Genomic DNA, 18254 nt, shown 5'->3' on the forward strand with positions numbered 1-18254 from the left:
GCCACCTTTAAATAATAGGTTAACAAATAAACAGTTTGGCAAGTATTTTGTGATCTTTTATAACAAAGAATACTTAATTCATTTCCCCTCTTTTTTGACAGCTTTGAACAACACAACTATTAGACTGACACCTCAGTGGCTACCCTTCCCTCTATTTGAATGATTAGTAGTCTAAACATACACTAAAAGTGCAAAAGGGCATACCATTAAGCAGAAACACCTTGCAGATTTCAAATAGTCTTGAATTAGTCATTATTTTCTTCTTGAAAATGTTTATAAACATTTGTATTATACTAAACTACACATTCATTTTATAGATGTCATTACATTACTTACCCCCTGAAATGACACTTCTGTCTCTTGTCGTTATTCTAAATAGATACATGAAAATACCTTCCTTTTTATTTACATTAAAAGATGTTGCATAAACGGTACAATCGATTATGTTGTGTTTAGCAGTGATGTATTCCAAATGAGACAGGTGTAGCCAGCTAAAACCTGCTTAAATTTGGGCAGCTCTAATGCATTATGTAATGATGATTCCATTAGGAACACAGATTTTAAGACAATAACCAAAGGATACATTAACAGCTAGGTTTTGCTAACTGCTTTTTGCACGTGTTATCCCTGGCTTATTCACACTGTAGAAATCACATGTCCTGCCTTGTGAATCACAGTCCAATTCAGAGCAGTAAAGTATGGAAGATTGTAATGCATCCTGTCTGGATCTAGCCTTCAACAGATTGGTTTTTATAGTCCTGCCCTCAGTTCTGAGTAGGTCATGAAACTTTGGAAATACACAGGCAGACTAATGGATTTAAATGAAGTTTTGACACCATCTGAGACAGAATATTGAACGTGGTAACAAATCCACTCAGTAGAGTGCTTCCCGTAAGAACCTTAATCTCAGAAATACAATTCATGTTATACCTCTCCTCTTGGGCCGTATTTAGCAAATGATGGACCAGCATGTGTTCCAGCTTTGATTCTCTACATGCATATTTCCATTGGATTACCTCTATCTGAGAGGTTTTTTGCTTAAGGAAATCTATCCAGCAGCAAATATTGCATACTTAGGGAGCTTTTAAATAGATTACACAGGCCTAAGCAAACTGCAAAAACTTACCTCTGGAAAGAGGAGAGTAGTAACAAAAGAAAAAAGGATTACACTCCTAGGGAAAAGGGACAACCCCAAAATTGGACAACCCAAACACTATTTAGTTTTCAGGTATTTGAACCTTATTATGACAAAAATGTTCCCTCCCTGGCATTTGGTTTGTTTCAAACTGGGTCTCGGGGACTGAAAATACTGAAAATATTTTTAAGTAAGGAAGGCAGCTGTACCTTTGCCATTAGATATAAGTTATTCTGCTTGATTTATGCTGAGGAGTTATTTATTTTAAAGAAATACAAAACATAGTCAAGAAAAATACTTGACAGTAATGGTTTAAAAATAAATGGGTCTGAAAATGCAAACAATTTCCTTCAGAGGAGGTGGCAGTCTAACAGTCCTGTTCCTAATTTCTTTTCCTTGTCACAGAGGTGATAGGAAACAATTCTCTCCAGCCATAAATCTGGAGCTTTCATGGGGAATGCCTATAAGGCAATATCTAATATTATTTTGCTTTGTGTTTTCTTTGCCTTTACTGAGCATAGTTACCATAGAGACAAACAATCCTCAAAGGATTTCTGCCTCTACATTCTCCAAGTGAGTTGCTCAGGAAGGAAAGGCTTTAATATCTTTTTTTTCCAGTGTTCTGCTAGTATTAGATATGACTTGTTCTGCCTTCAGTCCATATTCAGCACCAAAAAGAAGAAGAAATCCTCCTTTCCTCCCCTCTCAAACCCTGTCAAAGCTGAGACACACACCAGAAGCCAGTGTGTCTTCCTCTTTAGTTTAACTATCTAATTAAATAGAAAGGCAAAATGTAGGATAACTGTGACACTTCCATTCCTTGAAACTGATATGTATTTCATTTTGAACATATTTGCATTTGTCTTTTTGAAACAGACCTCGTAGATAGTTTATACAGACCTTTCATTACTTATAAATATATGCTGTCAAATAATTTTCAGCATATTACAGTGAAATGTACTAGGAGACAAACATATTGTGTGTACTGATTTATGGTGTTTGGGAAAAAAAGCATTTTGGTTTACAGATTAAGTTGATTCTAATGCATAAAAATGTGTATATTTAACAAATTGCTATTTAAAATAAAATATTTTATGCTGGATTTATTTATCTTTTGGACTTCAACATATTCTAAAAATTCTAGTAGATAAAAGCTAAAATGTGCATTTTAAAAACTAAAGCAGTCTGCCTCCATTAAAGATGAGTTGCCTTCAAAGTGTTTTTGAGAGAAGGTCACTATAGGATTTCACATATCATTAGCTTCTCACTCTGTGAAGTTCCATTGTTGCAGAATTTTACCTTATACCAAAAGAAGAGAACATGACTCTGTGTAAAATCTAGCAAGCTGTTAGCAGGACAATGGATGATTAAGGGAAATACAGAACACATTTTGATCATTCTCATTCAAAGTTAAAATTAATCCATTCCCATTTTTCCCAAGATCTCTTGGCACAAGGAATGGACTAGTAATTTTTGATTAATGTGGATATAATACTAATTTTAAAATGGTCTGTAAAACCGGGTTTTTCCTGGTATTTAGTTCTTTTTACTTTTTCTTTTTTTGGGGGGGGTCACAATGAGTGATGTTCTAGGTTTTTTCCCGCTGATTTCCCTCCCTTATCACTTCATCCTGTAGAGAGTGCTGAAAGATTTCTGAATACAAGAGGTTATGTCAATCTGGAATTTCAGCAATGCTCACTCTATTTGTTATTTCCATAGATCCCTGTACACATTTATTAATTTGTTATTTAGGAAGTATAGGCAATAGTAGGATTTTGAAATTTCTCTGCCTAAAATGCTGTGATTACAGGTATTAGAATGTAATTATCGTATTCGGCTTATGAAGGAGGGCAGAAAGTGGCTTTGAAGATCATGCAACTTTGCTCAAAGACTGAACAAAGTTAATATCAGTACAGTTCGCTTTGAAGTTTGTGGTATAAGTAATTTTCTATCCCTTGTCTGGAAATTAAGAAACTCTCCTTGTTCAAACTCTCTCACAGAAAAGCCTCCAGTTAGAGGTAGGGGAAAAAAAGCAAATCAGGATGCAAGACAGCCAAGAAAAAGGAAGGAAATATATTCAGAAGCTGTAGGTCTGAGCACACATCAACTGCCTGGTGAATACTATAATTACAATTGATTCCAAAAAGCATTTCTCCTCAAAGACTAAAGAGGAAATGTCCTAACATGTACACGTTTAATTATTGTTATATTTACTTTTTGGTTTTGTTTAAAATATCTTACTGAATTTAACACAATGATAAAAAAATAAAGCAAGAACATAAATAAAAGCTAAAGAGATGGGTATTGATTCAACCCTCCAACATCTGTAATATGAAAAAGGGAGGGTTTGGGATCAATATTGAGTTTATAACAAATATTGATAGTACCAGCTGTGAAGGACAAGCACGGGAAACAATGGCTGAAATTATTAGCTTCAGCTACTCATTTATTTCTTGCAAGAGCTTCTGCCCAAATAGCAAAAGTAGCAGAAGAGACATCAGTGAAGATGGGGTTGAACTAACATAACACCCTGAGCAACTGAGGCATAGTCATACATGTACTTCTAATGAGTTTGCTACAGGAAGGGGGTAATCTCTGACAGAAAAGCAGGGCTGAAAAATAAAGTACAGAAAGTAAAATCTTAAACCATGACAACTGTTTTGCTTCAGTGGGTAAGAACAATTATATGGGATATTTTATTGCTGAAACGTGGCAGGAAAGAAATATGCCAAGTTTTACTTCACGAAGATTGCTTGAAACCACAGATCTACCTGAAGCTGTAGAACTCTTCTACAATGCCTGAAATATATTCTCATGAAGTCATATAGCTGTCTCCTAGTTTAAATAGATCCATACTCATGCAAAGCTTCTGCAAAAATGCCTAAATACAGTAAGAAATTCCTGAAAATAATTTAAACTCAGAATATTTGAGTCAAAGGACATGAACAAAGATGTGGAGCTATAATTTTCAGCTAGACACTACAAGCAGGAGTTACTACATAAATTGTTTTGTGTACCTTCAACAGACATTTTCAGCATTGAACTTAGCTTCCTAACTCACTTAACATTTGTTAAATTTACCCAAAGTCTACTTCTGCATTTACTTTCACTCTCATTAAGACACGTGTAAGTACCTTGCTCATTACTGGAACCATTTTTTCCTTTTAAATAATAGATATTATAAATTTGAATATGTTCAGTCCTGAAGCAATTCCAGTTACTTCAGTGTCCCACTAAGGTTACAAAAATTGCGCTTACTGAAATGCACATTTATTAGAATAGAATAGACCAGACCTAGACTATTTCAGTTGGAAGGGAGCTACAATGATCACCTAGTCTGATGGCGTGACTACTTCAGGGCTGGCCAAGTTAAAGCATGTTGTCAAGGGCATTGTCCAAATGCCTCTTAAACACTGACAGGCTTGGGGCATCGACCACCTCTCCAAGGAGCCTGTTCCAGTGTTTGATCACCCTGTTGGTAAAAACAAAGCTTCCTAATGTCCAGTCTAAACCTCTCCTGGTGCAGCTTTGAACCATTCCTGTATGAGACATCAAAAGAGCATGATTTGGGTTCTGCAGTATTTTTCTGAGTTTTCATTTTTATACTATAACCGCTATATATAAAACTCCCAAAACTGTGAACATGTCACTCATTTATATTTTTGTAAAGACATGTCACGTGGGAGAAAGGCTGCAGTCAATGTGCTGATGGCACTACATGTGAAATAAAACAGATGTCAGGCTAAGAGCAGCATGACTGGAGTGTTTTGGTGAGTCAGTATTTGATTATCGAAATCAAATGTAGGCGTAGGAAAACATGATTTTCTCTGAACAAGGACTTATCACGTGTTAAGAGCACAAGTGTGTATATCACATTATTACTTCTATCATTAATAATTGTTGTTTTGATGTACTCAGATCAAAATGAGTTAGATATTCAAACCTAAGATGAACTTTGTTGAGACAGAGATAACAGAATATCTGCATAGAACCCTTTATATTTAATATTTTAGAACTTTTTCACTGTGGAGATGTGTTTTATTAGAAACTATTAAAAGTTATAATGTTGAATTTTAAAAAAGTTTATGTGTAATTTAAAGAACCTTACAAAGCTAGAGTATATTTTTTCAGAGTAGGTGAAACGTTACCTAATTAAAAAATAAATGCATGTTATCATATTCAGTCAATCTTATACTACATTTACAGCTTAGGCCTAGTTATATATAGGTAAAATAAATGCCAGGCTGGATAATGAAAGAAAGCGGATGTGACACATATTGACAATAATTTTCTACAGAAACCAGTATGTTTTGTTTGAAAGGAAGACAGGAATGGCAGTCTAGGCCACCAATGCTGAGAGAAAATAAAAAAAAAAAGGTGGGAATTCGTGTGCTTTTTAATTTCAGATTCAGGCCTTAGGTGATAATTTAGGCTATGACGGAGAAACCTTGAAATCCCATAGCAGAGGAAGAAAATACTCTAAAGTGCCTAACCTAGTTCTTAATGTAGATACAGATGCTCATGCATGGTACTTCATCTTGACAGCTGATACAAATCAGACAGCAACATTCTCCTAAGAATGTAGGCAGTGATGAAAGAAGGCAAAAAGGAAAGTACAAACCTGCAACTTTTTTGACTGTTGAGGTTCAAAAACATTGAAAATAACTGGAATTAATTCTAAACTTCTACCTAACTGACAGTATTGTCCGAGGTGCAAAAATCCAGCCTATTCGTGACAGTTGACCTGCCCCAAAAATCTCACTTCTCACAGATTATTCACTCCTGCCCAGGGCAATTATATTTTCACTGCTAGAAACAAAGTATAGCACAATTCTGATATAAAAGTAGGTTCTTTACAGGAAGTAAAGAGTGGCTAAACAAAAATAATATGTAGTTCTGTCAATATAGAAAGAAGCAAAGTAAGAAAGTCTTTACCCATAATATTTTATTAATATTGTTATTAGGGGGGAAACCTCATGTAATACACATAATCCTGTTATTTTTTATGTTGTAAGGTTATGTTATTAAAGGCTAATCTCCATAAGCACAAAGGAGGGGAGGAACAATGACAGATGGGGGAACCCCAATAACCTAATCAGAACAAACATAACCTTGACTTGACTCCCCTCAGGGTCATTAAAAGAGGATGATGAGGGCATTGTCTGGGTGTGAGATCTATTGAGATGAGTCAACCAGAGAGGCTCTCCCTGGCTGAGGGGGATTACTGCCTACAGGGTATAAGATTCATTAGGGGATGCCAGGAAAATCAGTTTGGGATTGTGAGGGATTTACAATATTATGAGGCATTTCTGAAAGGACCAAAGGCAAGGAGAAGGAGAGATCAAAGTGGATTGGGGAGTAACAAGCATGGATAAGAGAGTAAGAAGAGGATGAAAGGGGAAATGGGAATACAGGCTCAGACTCATTACTATACGGTCCTGGGGACATGGAACTGCAGCAGCCTCACCCCTACTGGGCTACTGGATTCAGCAATTCATAATGTATGTTGCTACTAGATTCAGCAATTCTTAATGCATATTAAGAGAACCACTACTGAAAGAATTTCCATTCCCCTTTAATTGCTTCAGGCTGAGCTTCTAGGAGGAAGAACACAGTTTTGCAATTTTCTTATTAGCTATTGGCTGTTTTAACAACGTTTTCTAACTTGTGAGGGGATACAGATTTTTTGATGAGTAGAAAGTTTCAATACAGATAATAGCGCACTTAGAAAAGTTACTAAAGGAGATAGAGAGTTCTGTCCTTCAGATTTATTGAAAACTGTAACTGTGCTGGCTGATGTAATGCACGTCTCTATTCTGTAAAGTCCATTAAGAACGACACATAGAAATGAGTGCCTGAATCAGTAAAGGAAGCAAAGATAGTAATATAAAGTAATTTTTCTAGATGCCGAATGTAAACAGGAAATCAAAACTGTAAAATCTGAATAAAAACCAAATTGCTAAATTATTTGAAACACATAATTAGATAAAATAGAAGTCAAATGATATACACCTTTCTCCTCAGCAGCCTGTAGAGATTCATCTTCCTCTGATGTCAGTATTTCTTGCGTTTCTCTTCTGTAAGTAAAAGATTATTCATTTAAGACTTAGATAAATACTACTGAAGCAAGATGCAGATATATTAAATGTAAAGATGTGAAAATATACTGTTGGGGAGTTGAAACAGAATCTGAGTTGTACAAAATAAAAATCAAATCTATTTTATCACCTAAAAAGTTATTGTCTCATTGCATCAAAAGACTGGACTAAAGAAAGGCTAATAAAAATGCATTTGGCAAGAGAATCTTCTGCTGCTATATGTACTGGTCTAAATGAGTTATTCCTCAAAGTTAACACATATTGGATTATTTCCTATACATCACAACTAGTCTTAATGTTTAGCACATTTGTGTTGATAAATGCACTGATACCTTTAACGCGAAGTAGGGCTAGAATTTTATTGTGCTCACTTTACACATTCAGATATTTGGAATGTTTTACCTTAATTCTTCTTTCTTTTGTAATGCTTCATCTGTTAGTCTTTTCAAAATCTTAGAATTAATTGCATCCCGATTTGCTAAGTATGTTCTGCGTAGTATACAGGCTCCTGCAGTACAATTACACAACACTAATGAGTTTTATGCATCTGTACAAATCTAAGGCTATTTGAGTTAGGAAAATTATTTAATAAATGGTAGACAACTTTCCTACTTCTTTTTAAGGCAAGAAAAGGCATATATACCATTGAAATGTTATTATACTGTTGCTTTCTAAGGTTTTAGAGCTTTGTTTTCCATTTCAAGCACCTAATAAACTGAGCATGGGATATGGGAAGGTTATGATGAAGGCTATAAGGGGAGACAGCACTGAAAGGATTTATATTTTCATATAGCATGCATTACTCCGGCATTTATTTTGTGTGTATGTGTATGAAGAAAACTAAATAAATGAAAAACACTAAAATTACCTACACTATTACAGCTGATTGACACAAATGAAGAATATGCTGTTCCTACTAGGAACACTACTGACTGACTTATTTTAGCAAATAGATTTATGATATATGGCTGTGTGGCTGAAATCCATTTCCATCAGTGGAGTTATGCCAGTTTAGACTAGTTCAGGGAATAGCTTACAAAGTAATGACTCAAAACACTGTGAAACTGTAAACTCAACTACATTATTATTTAAGTGACAGAAATTAGTGGGAATCAAATAAAAAGTTAATTCAATTGCACAAATGAAAAAATATAAAGAACAAAATGGGGGAAAAAGCGCAATAAATTCAAGGAATCATATCCATAAGTAAAAAGCTACTCTTTTAGCCAAACCATAGAGCAGACATTATGATCTTGTCTCTTTCACCTCTCTTTACTCATACTTGTTCTTTCTATGTCTCATGTGATCACTATCATCCACTAACATAAAATGTATTTTTATCTAAATTTGAGTTGTGACAAACATGTTACTTAACTGTAGGAACATTGGTGTTGATTTGAAGCAGGTTATAATTTTGTGTGAACGGTTTATATTCTAAACCAATGCTTTCAATTAAATGTATTTTTAAAAAAGGGATGGTGAGTGAAGGAATTATTAAATAATGTGGTTTGTAAACTCATCTTTAGATAATTCTGTATTCTTCTGTAAAAAAGTTGCGAGAGTTTGCAGTGGCTTTGCCTGGTGGCCCAGGCATGCACTTTCGCACCTTTGTGTTTTTTCACTCTATTATGAAAAGCAGCAATGCCAAAGAGCATTAATTTACTTAATTATTCAGTGTCTAAATGACACTGAACTGAAGCAAAGCAGCTTTAATTACAGAATTATCATATACAGAAAATCCAGAAGAATCACAATTACTGTACTATGCAAACAATTCTTTCTTCCTTGGGTACCAGCATATGTGTTTCTCACTCAAAGGATTCAGTATTGTTTCATCTGATGAAGGATTTCAGTATTACTTGATCAAATTGAGCAGTGACCTATAAGCCTTTAGAATAATGGATAATAAATTAGCAAAGTCCTAAGTGCCTGGCCTGAGAATATCTGCTACTGGTATTAACCAGAAAGCAGCTTGCGAATGGAGAAGGTTTGTAGGTTGTGCAGCTGATTCTGGTTGAAAGAACAATGTCAGTTCTTTCAACCAGTCAGTTAAGAAAATCTCTATGCCAGTATTATATTCCCATTCAATTTGATATGATAGGCTACAAATAGTATGACTTGTACTCAATTAGCACATGACTTGTTTCAAGCTGAGACAATAAAAATATGTTTTATTATTTATTGTATGTTAATTCATTTCCTCCCACTAGTGAATGAAACTTTGAAGAAAAATATGTTGTCATTGATTCATATGAAAGCCTGATACAGCTTCAGGGATAAAATTAGGCTATAGGCTCATTATCATCTCAAATACATTAAAAATGGGAATGATGGATTTCCTTCCAAGCCTGAAATCTATTTATACATAGGGTCAAATGGGTTGTAATTAAGAAAATGGTCTTTTTTGCTATGTGATATAAAGACTATAACACTGGTAGTTCAAACAGAGGTACTATTAGGGTTGTGAGCACAAAATTTAAGTTTCATGAAGGACCTCTCTAACTTCTAGGAAGGGCTTACGCTGATGCTTTAAAGAATCTGCCATCTATCAGACTTGAGAAACAGAAGGTGCTTGCGTGGAAGAGATGGCTACCAAGAGTGTAAAATAGGTTGTTCAGATTAGAAAAAATAATTGAGAGCTGGGTTTTGAGAACTAGTGGAAATGGCAGAAAGGACTGCAGGAAGGAAGCACGTAATTTGAAAGCCCTAGAGAGGTCTTAATTTGAAAGCCTCTGCTATGGACTCCAAGTTCTTCCCTTCCTGAAAGAAAAAAATGGGGCAGTTACTACTGACCAGTTTTCAACATGGTTCCCATGAAGAATTATCTATTCTCAAAGTGTTTGATCTAGAAAAAAGCCTTTCAGGGATGATGAGACAACCTATTCTTTTATCCAATTAATTCAGTAACTTGTTAAATTCTGAGAAGAGAAAGTTAACCTAATTCTAAAAGCATCTCTCCCACCTCAGTCCTCTCCCTGCAGAAAAAGCTAGAGCTTGACTCCTGATGTTTGTAATTTAGTACACTGTATTAACTTTACAATACTGCATGCCAATTACATGAGGAAGGTGCTTTTTGTCATTGTAAGAAAGGACAATGCACTGTGTCCAAGAAAATAGCTTCATGAACATTTCAATACGTTTGAAATGTCTGGGAAGCAAAGATGAGGCATGTAAATGCAATTTGTCCTTAAGGGCTTTCTGGAAGTATCTGAGATGATGTCTTCTTGAATGATAGGAACAGCAAATACAATTTTCTGACAAACACTGGATGTAGATCTTTCTCAGAAATATTCAGTCTGTATTTAGTCTGTATATGAGCTCCAGCCACACTGGAAGACTTTTAGTTAGAGATGTTTAAGGTGTTACAAAATTTCACAAAGCTATATAACCAAGTAGTTTAGGTGCTACAGATGAGTAAAAGCTTTTTTTTTTTGCCTTTTTTTTTTTTTTTTTTAATAAGAAATCTGAATAAACTGAATAAACTGAAATAAACTCAGGATTTGCTTAGGCTGATTTTTATATTCAGGGACAAGGGTTTGAAAAGCTCTCTGGACTGACTCTAATATTGGGCAGTTCCTGTGATTTCTTGAACTAAGTATGAATAGATCTATCATTCCTTTCTTGAAAGCAAGTTTCTACTACTAAAAGGCCTTTCAATAATGGACTGGATTGAACAGGTAATGATCAAACATTGCCACAGGGCAGTGAAACTTGTGGTGTGGTATGAATCAAGCAGGCATAAACCATTAAGACATGATTTGGCAAGCAAAACTTTTAATAGTGTATGATCCTACTCAGTTTTTCATGCCTGGTACCAACCTTCCCTCCTGTTGGAAACAAGAAAGTAAAAATTCCTTCCTCTGAATTCATAGGCACTAAGCTATTGTATCAATCTGGATAAGAAATTGCTTAACTTTTTTTGACCCCAGGATGGGGAACAGGAACAGGATACACCTGCATACAGGTATTTCTCTAAAGCAGACAAAGTTCATATCTATACCCTGGTTCTGCAAGTGGGGAAACCAATGTGCAAGAAGGGAAATTTGGCTGAGAGCCACATCGCAAGCTGGTGGCCAGCCAGACACAGAATACAAAAGCCTGAAACTGCAAGAGTCCAGTGGTATTTGCTGCTGATTGTAAATAGGATTATAGATAGGAGGAATTTTCTTTACTGCTTTTGTAAAGCATTCCTGTTTTAAATTCTGTGTAATTCCCTTAATCCAAATTATAAGAATTTTAGGGTACCCTTGTTGATTCACTGGATTCTTCCTTCTCTAGACCCTGAAACTTTATAAATGGGAAATAACTACTAGTTTTTCTTATGTGTGCTTTATATACAGATATCAATACAGAAAAAATCAAAATATTAAGTTTCACTAGTGTGCATTTACTAACCATCTTTTTCTGTATCCTTCAGACAGACAACAGTGTCAGGTAAAAGTCCTTTTTCTGATAAAGCTGACCAGTGGTTTACTGACAGAGGGTAGTTATCCACTACCCATCCTCCTTTTTCTGGAGCACCTGGAAACCTATCTTTGTTCTTCTTCATAAGCTGTTATAAAATGACAGATTCAGTAACATAAAAAGACTAAGATAGTCTGCTAGCTGTTCAAAAAGACTGCATCATACCAAATGATTTTATAAATGTTATGATTTTTCTGTATTGTCATTTCAAGTCAATAAAAAGTAAATGTATATGTCCAAATGAAATAAAACTGTTTTAAACAAAAAACAATGTGCCAGTGATTTATAAGGCTGCCTATAAAGAATTTAGATTCCAGTTTCAATAGTTAAAAATCAGTAAACTTAAACCAATTCAAGATTCTTGGATAAAGCTGCATATACAGTTCTTTTCAAACACTTGTTTCTGGTGCTGAGCTCTTTAATAGTAACTAAGAGTATAAGAATAGGGCAAGTAAACAGTGGTACTTAGATAATCCTCCCAGCCTTTATCAAATTGTAGTGCAGGTACTCTGCAAGATAGAAATATTTTGTATACATATAATAGCCCTCAGTAGATTTGTCTTTCATGATCTTGCTCAGTCTCTCCTCAATCCTATGTAAGCTTTCAGACTGATACAAACTGATCTTGCAAATGGAAAAATTAAGAACATATATCAATAATATATAAACTGTTACAGGTTGCTCTTAGAAAAAAAGTGCTTTGCTATATAGTACTTGGTGTTTTACCTCTGCAATAGCTCTCTCCAGTACTTCAGCATATATTTCAGGCGACAGTGTAACTTCAGAGACTGATGCTCTTTTTATGGCTTCTTCTACCATCACTTGAACTTCTGGGTGGTCAGCAGTTATCTCTGACATTCCTAACAATATAGATTTTTTTTAAAGTGTTTCACAAAATTCTGAAATACTTATTTCCTCTGGTCAGGAATAATTGCTATGCAGTTAAATCCAGCCACTTCATAATGACAGTGCAGCAGTCATTTCAAGCAATATTACAGAATCACACTGAGACAGAATCAAATAGCAGTTCTTCTGAATGCAGTTCTAGAAGGTATTTCATAAAGACAGGTTTTAAGATCTTGATTTGATCTCTCATAACAAAAAACCCCCACCTTTTTACCTGTACAATATTTTCTAGCACTAAGTGAAATATTGGTTCAGTATGAATGGAATGACTTTTGTATACTAGCACAGTCAGACACCCGCAGCACCTGAGAATTTCCTTTGATTTGATTTCTCTTTGATTCCTAAATCGAAAGGTTAACCAGGCTAATTTAAGAATCAATACAAATCATCAATCAAGACAGTATATTGTCAACAATCAAGAAGCTTGTATTCTCTACGATGCACAAAACGTTCATATTGGATCCATATTTTGTTATTAATTGCTGACACAGTGGACTGTAATTTTGTAAAAATTTTGTAAGGAATACTCCAAGTTAGTTCTGTTTTCGTACTATTTGATAAAACCTGGTGAAGAACTGTTTTAAGCAAGTACAATATCTGCTATGTGAAGAGTATAATTTTGAAAAAATGACATATTTACTTTCTGTAATTGTGCCAAGATTTTTCACTGATTCTGTTGATACTTTTTACACGCACAACTTTACACATTATCAGGTTATTTTTGCCAAGTTACAAGCTCTCTGGGAAAGGGACAATATGGAAACACAAAGTGTTTCCACTCTGCAAAAAACCTCAACACAACCTAAACCCCAAACCAAATAGACTTTACAGCTAAAGATATTATATTCTACTTCTCCAGTTCTAGAAATAGCTATCTCTTCCATGCTTTCCTCAATATCTTTTGCTGGTATAGAATGTCATAAATTAAAGGAAGAATATAATTGAAGGAAAAAATGTTTTTCCTTAAAAAGAGAAATAGATTTGTAAAAACTACCTCACATTTAATTCTCATTTTAGATACTTGTAAATATATTACATTAATATCCATTAATTGGATGTATCTAGTAATCTATCATCCTTATCTGAAATGAAATATCACTCTGTTCTGTATGAAAAAAATACTATTTGTAAACCATGTCAGGCTTACAAATGTATTTAATTTGTTTAAGTATATTTCAACAGGTTAATTAAAACTTAGCATACTTTTAAGTTTCTCATATTTAAGTAGCAAAAACTCCTATCCTGAATTTGGATCCTCTCTTCACTTGTTTGTTTGTGTGTGAATTAATACCTATTCTCCTTATCTATTAAAAATTTCTGAAACAGTTTTATGCTATAAAAAGATATGTATGTAAAAAAACCCCAAAGTTTTAATCAAAATACGTGCTTAGCACCTACAAAGGTCAGTGGGAGTTTTTTCCCCTGTACACTAACATGGTATTAATATCTTCCAATGTCAAAATTAACCATTTCATTTTAGGTTTTGAGAAACCAGCAGTATCAGCAACAAGGAGTCCTACAAGGGTAACAAAATAATATTATCTTTCACTTTTTATTTTGCAAGATGCACTGAAGGCATGTAATGACATGCTTAAAATAGCTAAGATTTACTTTTTACTTTTTTGGATGAAGGCAGATTTTATAGTAGTCCCCTCTTCAAAGTTTATTCCCTCTCTGGTTTCAGCAGGTTCTTCAGAATCATCTGCTTCTTTGACATTACTACGTTCTTGCAAGTTTTCTACAGTTATGAAATTGTATAAAATTCACAGAAAACTATCAGTAGAAAATCCTTTTATTACAAATACTTCACCAAAAAATCCATCTGATGAAACCAGCCACATGTCAGCCTTCTCTCCATCTGCAGCTTCCCAATCTGTGGAATCCCCTAGCACACCTAGGTATCACAAGCACTTTTCCAGCCCTAGTGAAGGCAAGACTCATACCCATCAGCCTGTGAGATACAAATGGCCCTCTAGCAGTACCCGGTTTTATATGCTTGTTCCTCCCCTTAAAAGAGATGAGAACTATGACAAAAGGCAGAAAAGAGTTTAAAAATAGCAAAGTGCTGAACATTTCTTCAGTTTAACAGATGTAATACCCTCCCCTGTTTTCCCCCCAGATAGAACAATGTGGTTTTGTTTGAGCTGGATGTCATCTGAGCATATTAACAGACTGGGACCCTCTGAGTGTTACCTCTTTAGTCTGAATCAGAAAAGTATGTTTTAAGTGAATCTCCTGATCCTTCCCATGCTTTGGTACACACAGCAAAGCGGTCTTGGAACATGCAAACTAATTGATTCCTTCCAGAGGTACATTTACTATGCTGAAACCATTAAATGTTCTGCCCATGAGATTGCAGTACAGCTAGTCTCAAACTCCTCTGTGCATGACATGGATATGGAGTCCTTAGCACCAGTTTTCTGCTTCAGTCTTCTGACCTACTCTGACAGTAAACGGAAACTCTGCAGACTTCAGTGGAGTTTCACAGCCTCACTGTCTATCCCTGAACTGGACTTGGGAGAACTCACAACAGTCAGGGGCCCATTTAACTATTTAAACTGATAGATGTCTTTTGCATCATTTTTATTGATTCTCTGTAATTCTCTCAAAAGGCAGAATTTACTAGATAATTAACTAAATAATTTCCTTAGGAATAGGAAATAGTTTCTGAGATAGTTACCTCTAGATCTAGATTCAAGCTTCTAAAAATATTTAATTTCCCCTTCCAAAGCTTTCTTACTTTCTATGACAATTTTCATCCTTCGTCTGTTTGTAGTTCTGTTTTGCAATAAAATTGCTTGAGCTCTCCAAGGTTATTAATTAAGATTAAGTTCTCATTAATTTTAGTATGATTTCACATACCTGTCCTCAAAAGTAGTTACATAGCCGGGAACCTGGAATATAACACTGTTTAATGGTTTTAATTTTGGTGTCGTAGTTCACCATTATTTTTACTGCAACACCAATGGGTTTTGTATCACTGTCAGCTTCTAAGTTTTGCAACACTAGAGAAATATAGTGACTTCTTGTTAGATATGTATCTACCCATGAGTAAATCAAATATGGTGATTCCTTGCTTAGTTGAATAAGGCAAAATGGCTTGATTGATTGTCCAGTTGAACCATAACTAGGGCTAACTGGAAAAGGCAAATCCAATTCAATGAAAAATTTTAATTTCAAAATTTTAGTTTTGAAAAAACCCACTAACTTTCCTGCAAAAAGAAAATTCAAATTTTGTTTTAAAAAATATTAAAAGACCATGTAATTTTCACCTTTTCAAAATATTTTCTGAATTCATGAAGCTGCAAAAACCTTGGCAGCTTAAGAAGTCTAAATGTGACAGAGCTGTAGAGTCTTGTGAATATGCCGTCTGAGACATCAATAACTGGAAGGCTGCTCCAGAGTGGAAAAATCTGTAGACTGTGGGTTCACACTGGCCCAGCTGACAAGCTGCTTTCTTAAAGAAAATTTCAGTTTTGCAGAAATTTAACTTGTCAGAAAGTCATTCAGATGGAAAGTTTCCAACCAGTATCAGTCAGAACCAATTTCTTCTTTCAAAAAGAGCTCAGAAAACTCTTTCTTCCATACTCATGGCCCTCAATATCAGAGGATTTATATATAATATCAAAAACATTGAGTTCTTCTCAACTATTCCCTTCACCGCATGTTCTTTTAGTTCATATTTAATGCCCAACAACTGTAACAACTTCTGTAATATAAGTCGAAATGACAGCGATTGCTTCAGTTAAATAACCTAAAGCAAATAAGATAGCTTCAAAGACCATGGAACACCTTATTCACCTGATTCTCTTGACTGGTGTTCTAATTCCAACCTATTTTTCACTGCTGTTATAGCCTTTTCTACTGTATCCCTTCGCACTTGCTCAATGTTTGCTTCTCTTGATTCTTCCATATGTGGTTGAATGAGTTTGGCCATATCAAGAACCTAGTGAAATTATTTGAAAAAATAATATCACAGAAGAGAAATATAGCACCTGATTGAACTATGCAATTAAATTAATTTGGAAAAGCTCTGCAAATTTCAGGAAAATATACCTATAATTCAAGTGTAGGGTTTTTTGGTGGAAAAAAATAATTTCTAATTTGCATTTATATTTAATTATCTTAGATACAAAAATTATTCATAATATTCTTATGCTAAGACAAATAACTGACACAAATATGTCTTGCAGAGAGGGTAAAGAAAAATATTTTTTAAAGTTAGCTACTTTTATATAAATGTATTTCACTAAATTACTGTTTCCTCTAATCCATATGTTTGCAATTGTGCATGTTAATAAAACAACAGGAGTAAGAATATGCTTAACTGATTCCCAAGCCTCAGCTGATACCCTTATTATGTAAAACATTTATAAACCTACCTTTCCTTTATATTTGTGTGCGATTAGGTTACAAATAGCTGTTCTTCCAGAGAATGGAGGACCAAATACTAGTACTTTACAAGGAGGAAGTGGCATTGGTGGTAACAGGTAAGGCCGTGGATTTAACATAAAGGTTTTCAGTGCCTCTGGGGATGACAGTATGTACATTTTCCCTAGAAAACTTAAAACAGAAGAGAAACTAATAGATATACACAGTTATTTTATAAAATAGAGATACAAATAAAAAGTGTCAGATTGCACTAACCTGACAGCCAAGTCTGGCTTTCCCATTACAATGTCGCCTTCCTTTAGAGCCACAGGACATGCTTGCCCCCACCTGCTTCTACGCCATTGATATCCGTGTGCTATTGATTTGTAAGATGACAGAACCCGGAAAAGTTCATCCTGTTTATTAAAACATCAATAACTGCATATGTAATTTTTGTCTGAAGCTACATATGCTTTGTTCTTAGCATTTTTTCAAACATTTTGTTGGAAAATAAGCAAACCTTAAAAGAAAACCACATCACACTTTTTAGAATTTTTTAAAAAATTACATATTTCTGAATTGTAGGACAATTTTAAGGAGAAACTATTTAGTTTTTCAACTTTATTTAATAAAAATAATACTTAAAATAGTTCCTGTAGGCTTTATCTATTATTTTCAGAAGTTTAAAACAATAAAGAGATACAAATCAGCCATTTATTGAAGATGACAGAAAATGGTGACGATTTCTTCTAAAGGGGATGAAGAAAGGACCATGGTCTTTGTGGGGCAATATGAAGGCCAAATTATCTCATTTAGGCAGGCAGAAATAGCAGTAAATTTAACAGACGTTTTACAGAAGGTGATTAGTGAGTGAATCCTAAAGTTTATGGTGACTAAATTATTCAGAATAGTACAGACAACTGCTGGCTGTGAAGAACTGCAGAAGGACCTTCAGAATCTAGGATGCCAGGCATTAAAATAGCAGTTTTACACAGAAAATGATGAGTTGTCACTGTCTGTCACTACTCATGAATAGATCTTGGAATTATAATACATACTTCCATGTAAACATTTGGTCAACGCCCAAGAGCAGTCAGAAAACCAACCTGAATGTTAGGAATATTTAGCAAAGACAGAATAAAAGATAAAGGTTTATTATTGTATAAATCCTGCACTCATCTTTACTGCTATGTGCATTCTGCTACCCTAATCTCAAAAAGTACACAGTTGAATTGGAAAAGTTTCAGAAAAAGGTAATATGGCTGATCAATCACACTAAA

General features: G+C 34.6%; 1 protein-coding gene across 1 annotated transcript in view; it reads right to left on the reverse strand.

Annotated features, from left to right (window-relative positions):
* Positions 1–18254, reverse strand: part of AK9 (adenylate kinase 9) — a 74310-nt gene that overhangs the window by 37155 nt on the left and 18901 nt on the right. Inside the window, exons 11-18 of the mRNA XM_074923345.1 lie at positions 17251–17390; positions 16986–17166; positions 16405–16549; positions 14222–14341; positions 12424–12557; positions 11629–11785; positions 7636–7741; positions 7148–7212 (exon numbers count right to left, since the gene is read on the reverse strand). Of these exons, the coding sequence (XP_074779446.1) occupies positions 7148–7212; positions 7636–7741; positions 11629–11785; positions 12424–12557; positions 14222–14341; positions 16405–16549; positions 16986–17166; positions 17251–17390 (1048 nt within the window). The remainder of the gene's footprint in view (positions 1–7147; positions 7213–7635; positions 7742–11628; positions 11786–12423; positions 12558–14221; positions 14342–16404; positions 16550–16985; positions 17167–17250; positions 17391–18254) is intronic.

This window comes from Athene noctua, chromosome 1 (genome assembly GCF_965140245.1).
Source record: "Athene noctua chromosome 1, bAthNoc1.hap1.1, whole genome shotgun sequence".
NCBI classification, from domain to species: domain Eukaryota; kingdom Metazoa; phylum Chordata; class Aves; order Strigiformes; family Strigidae; genus Athene; species Athene noctua.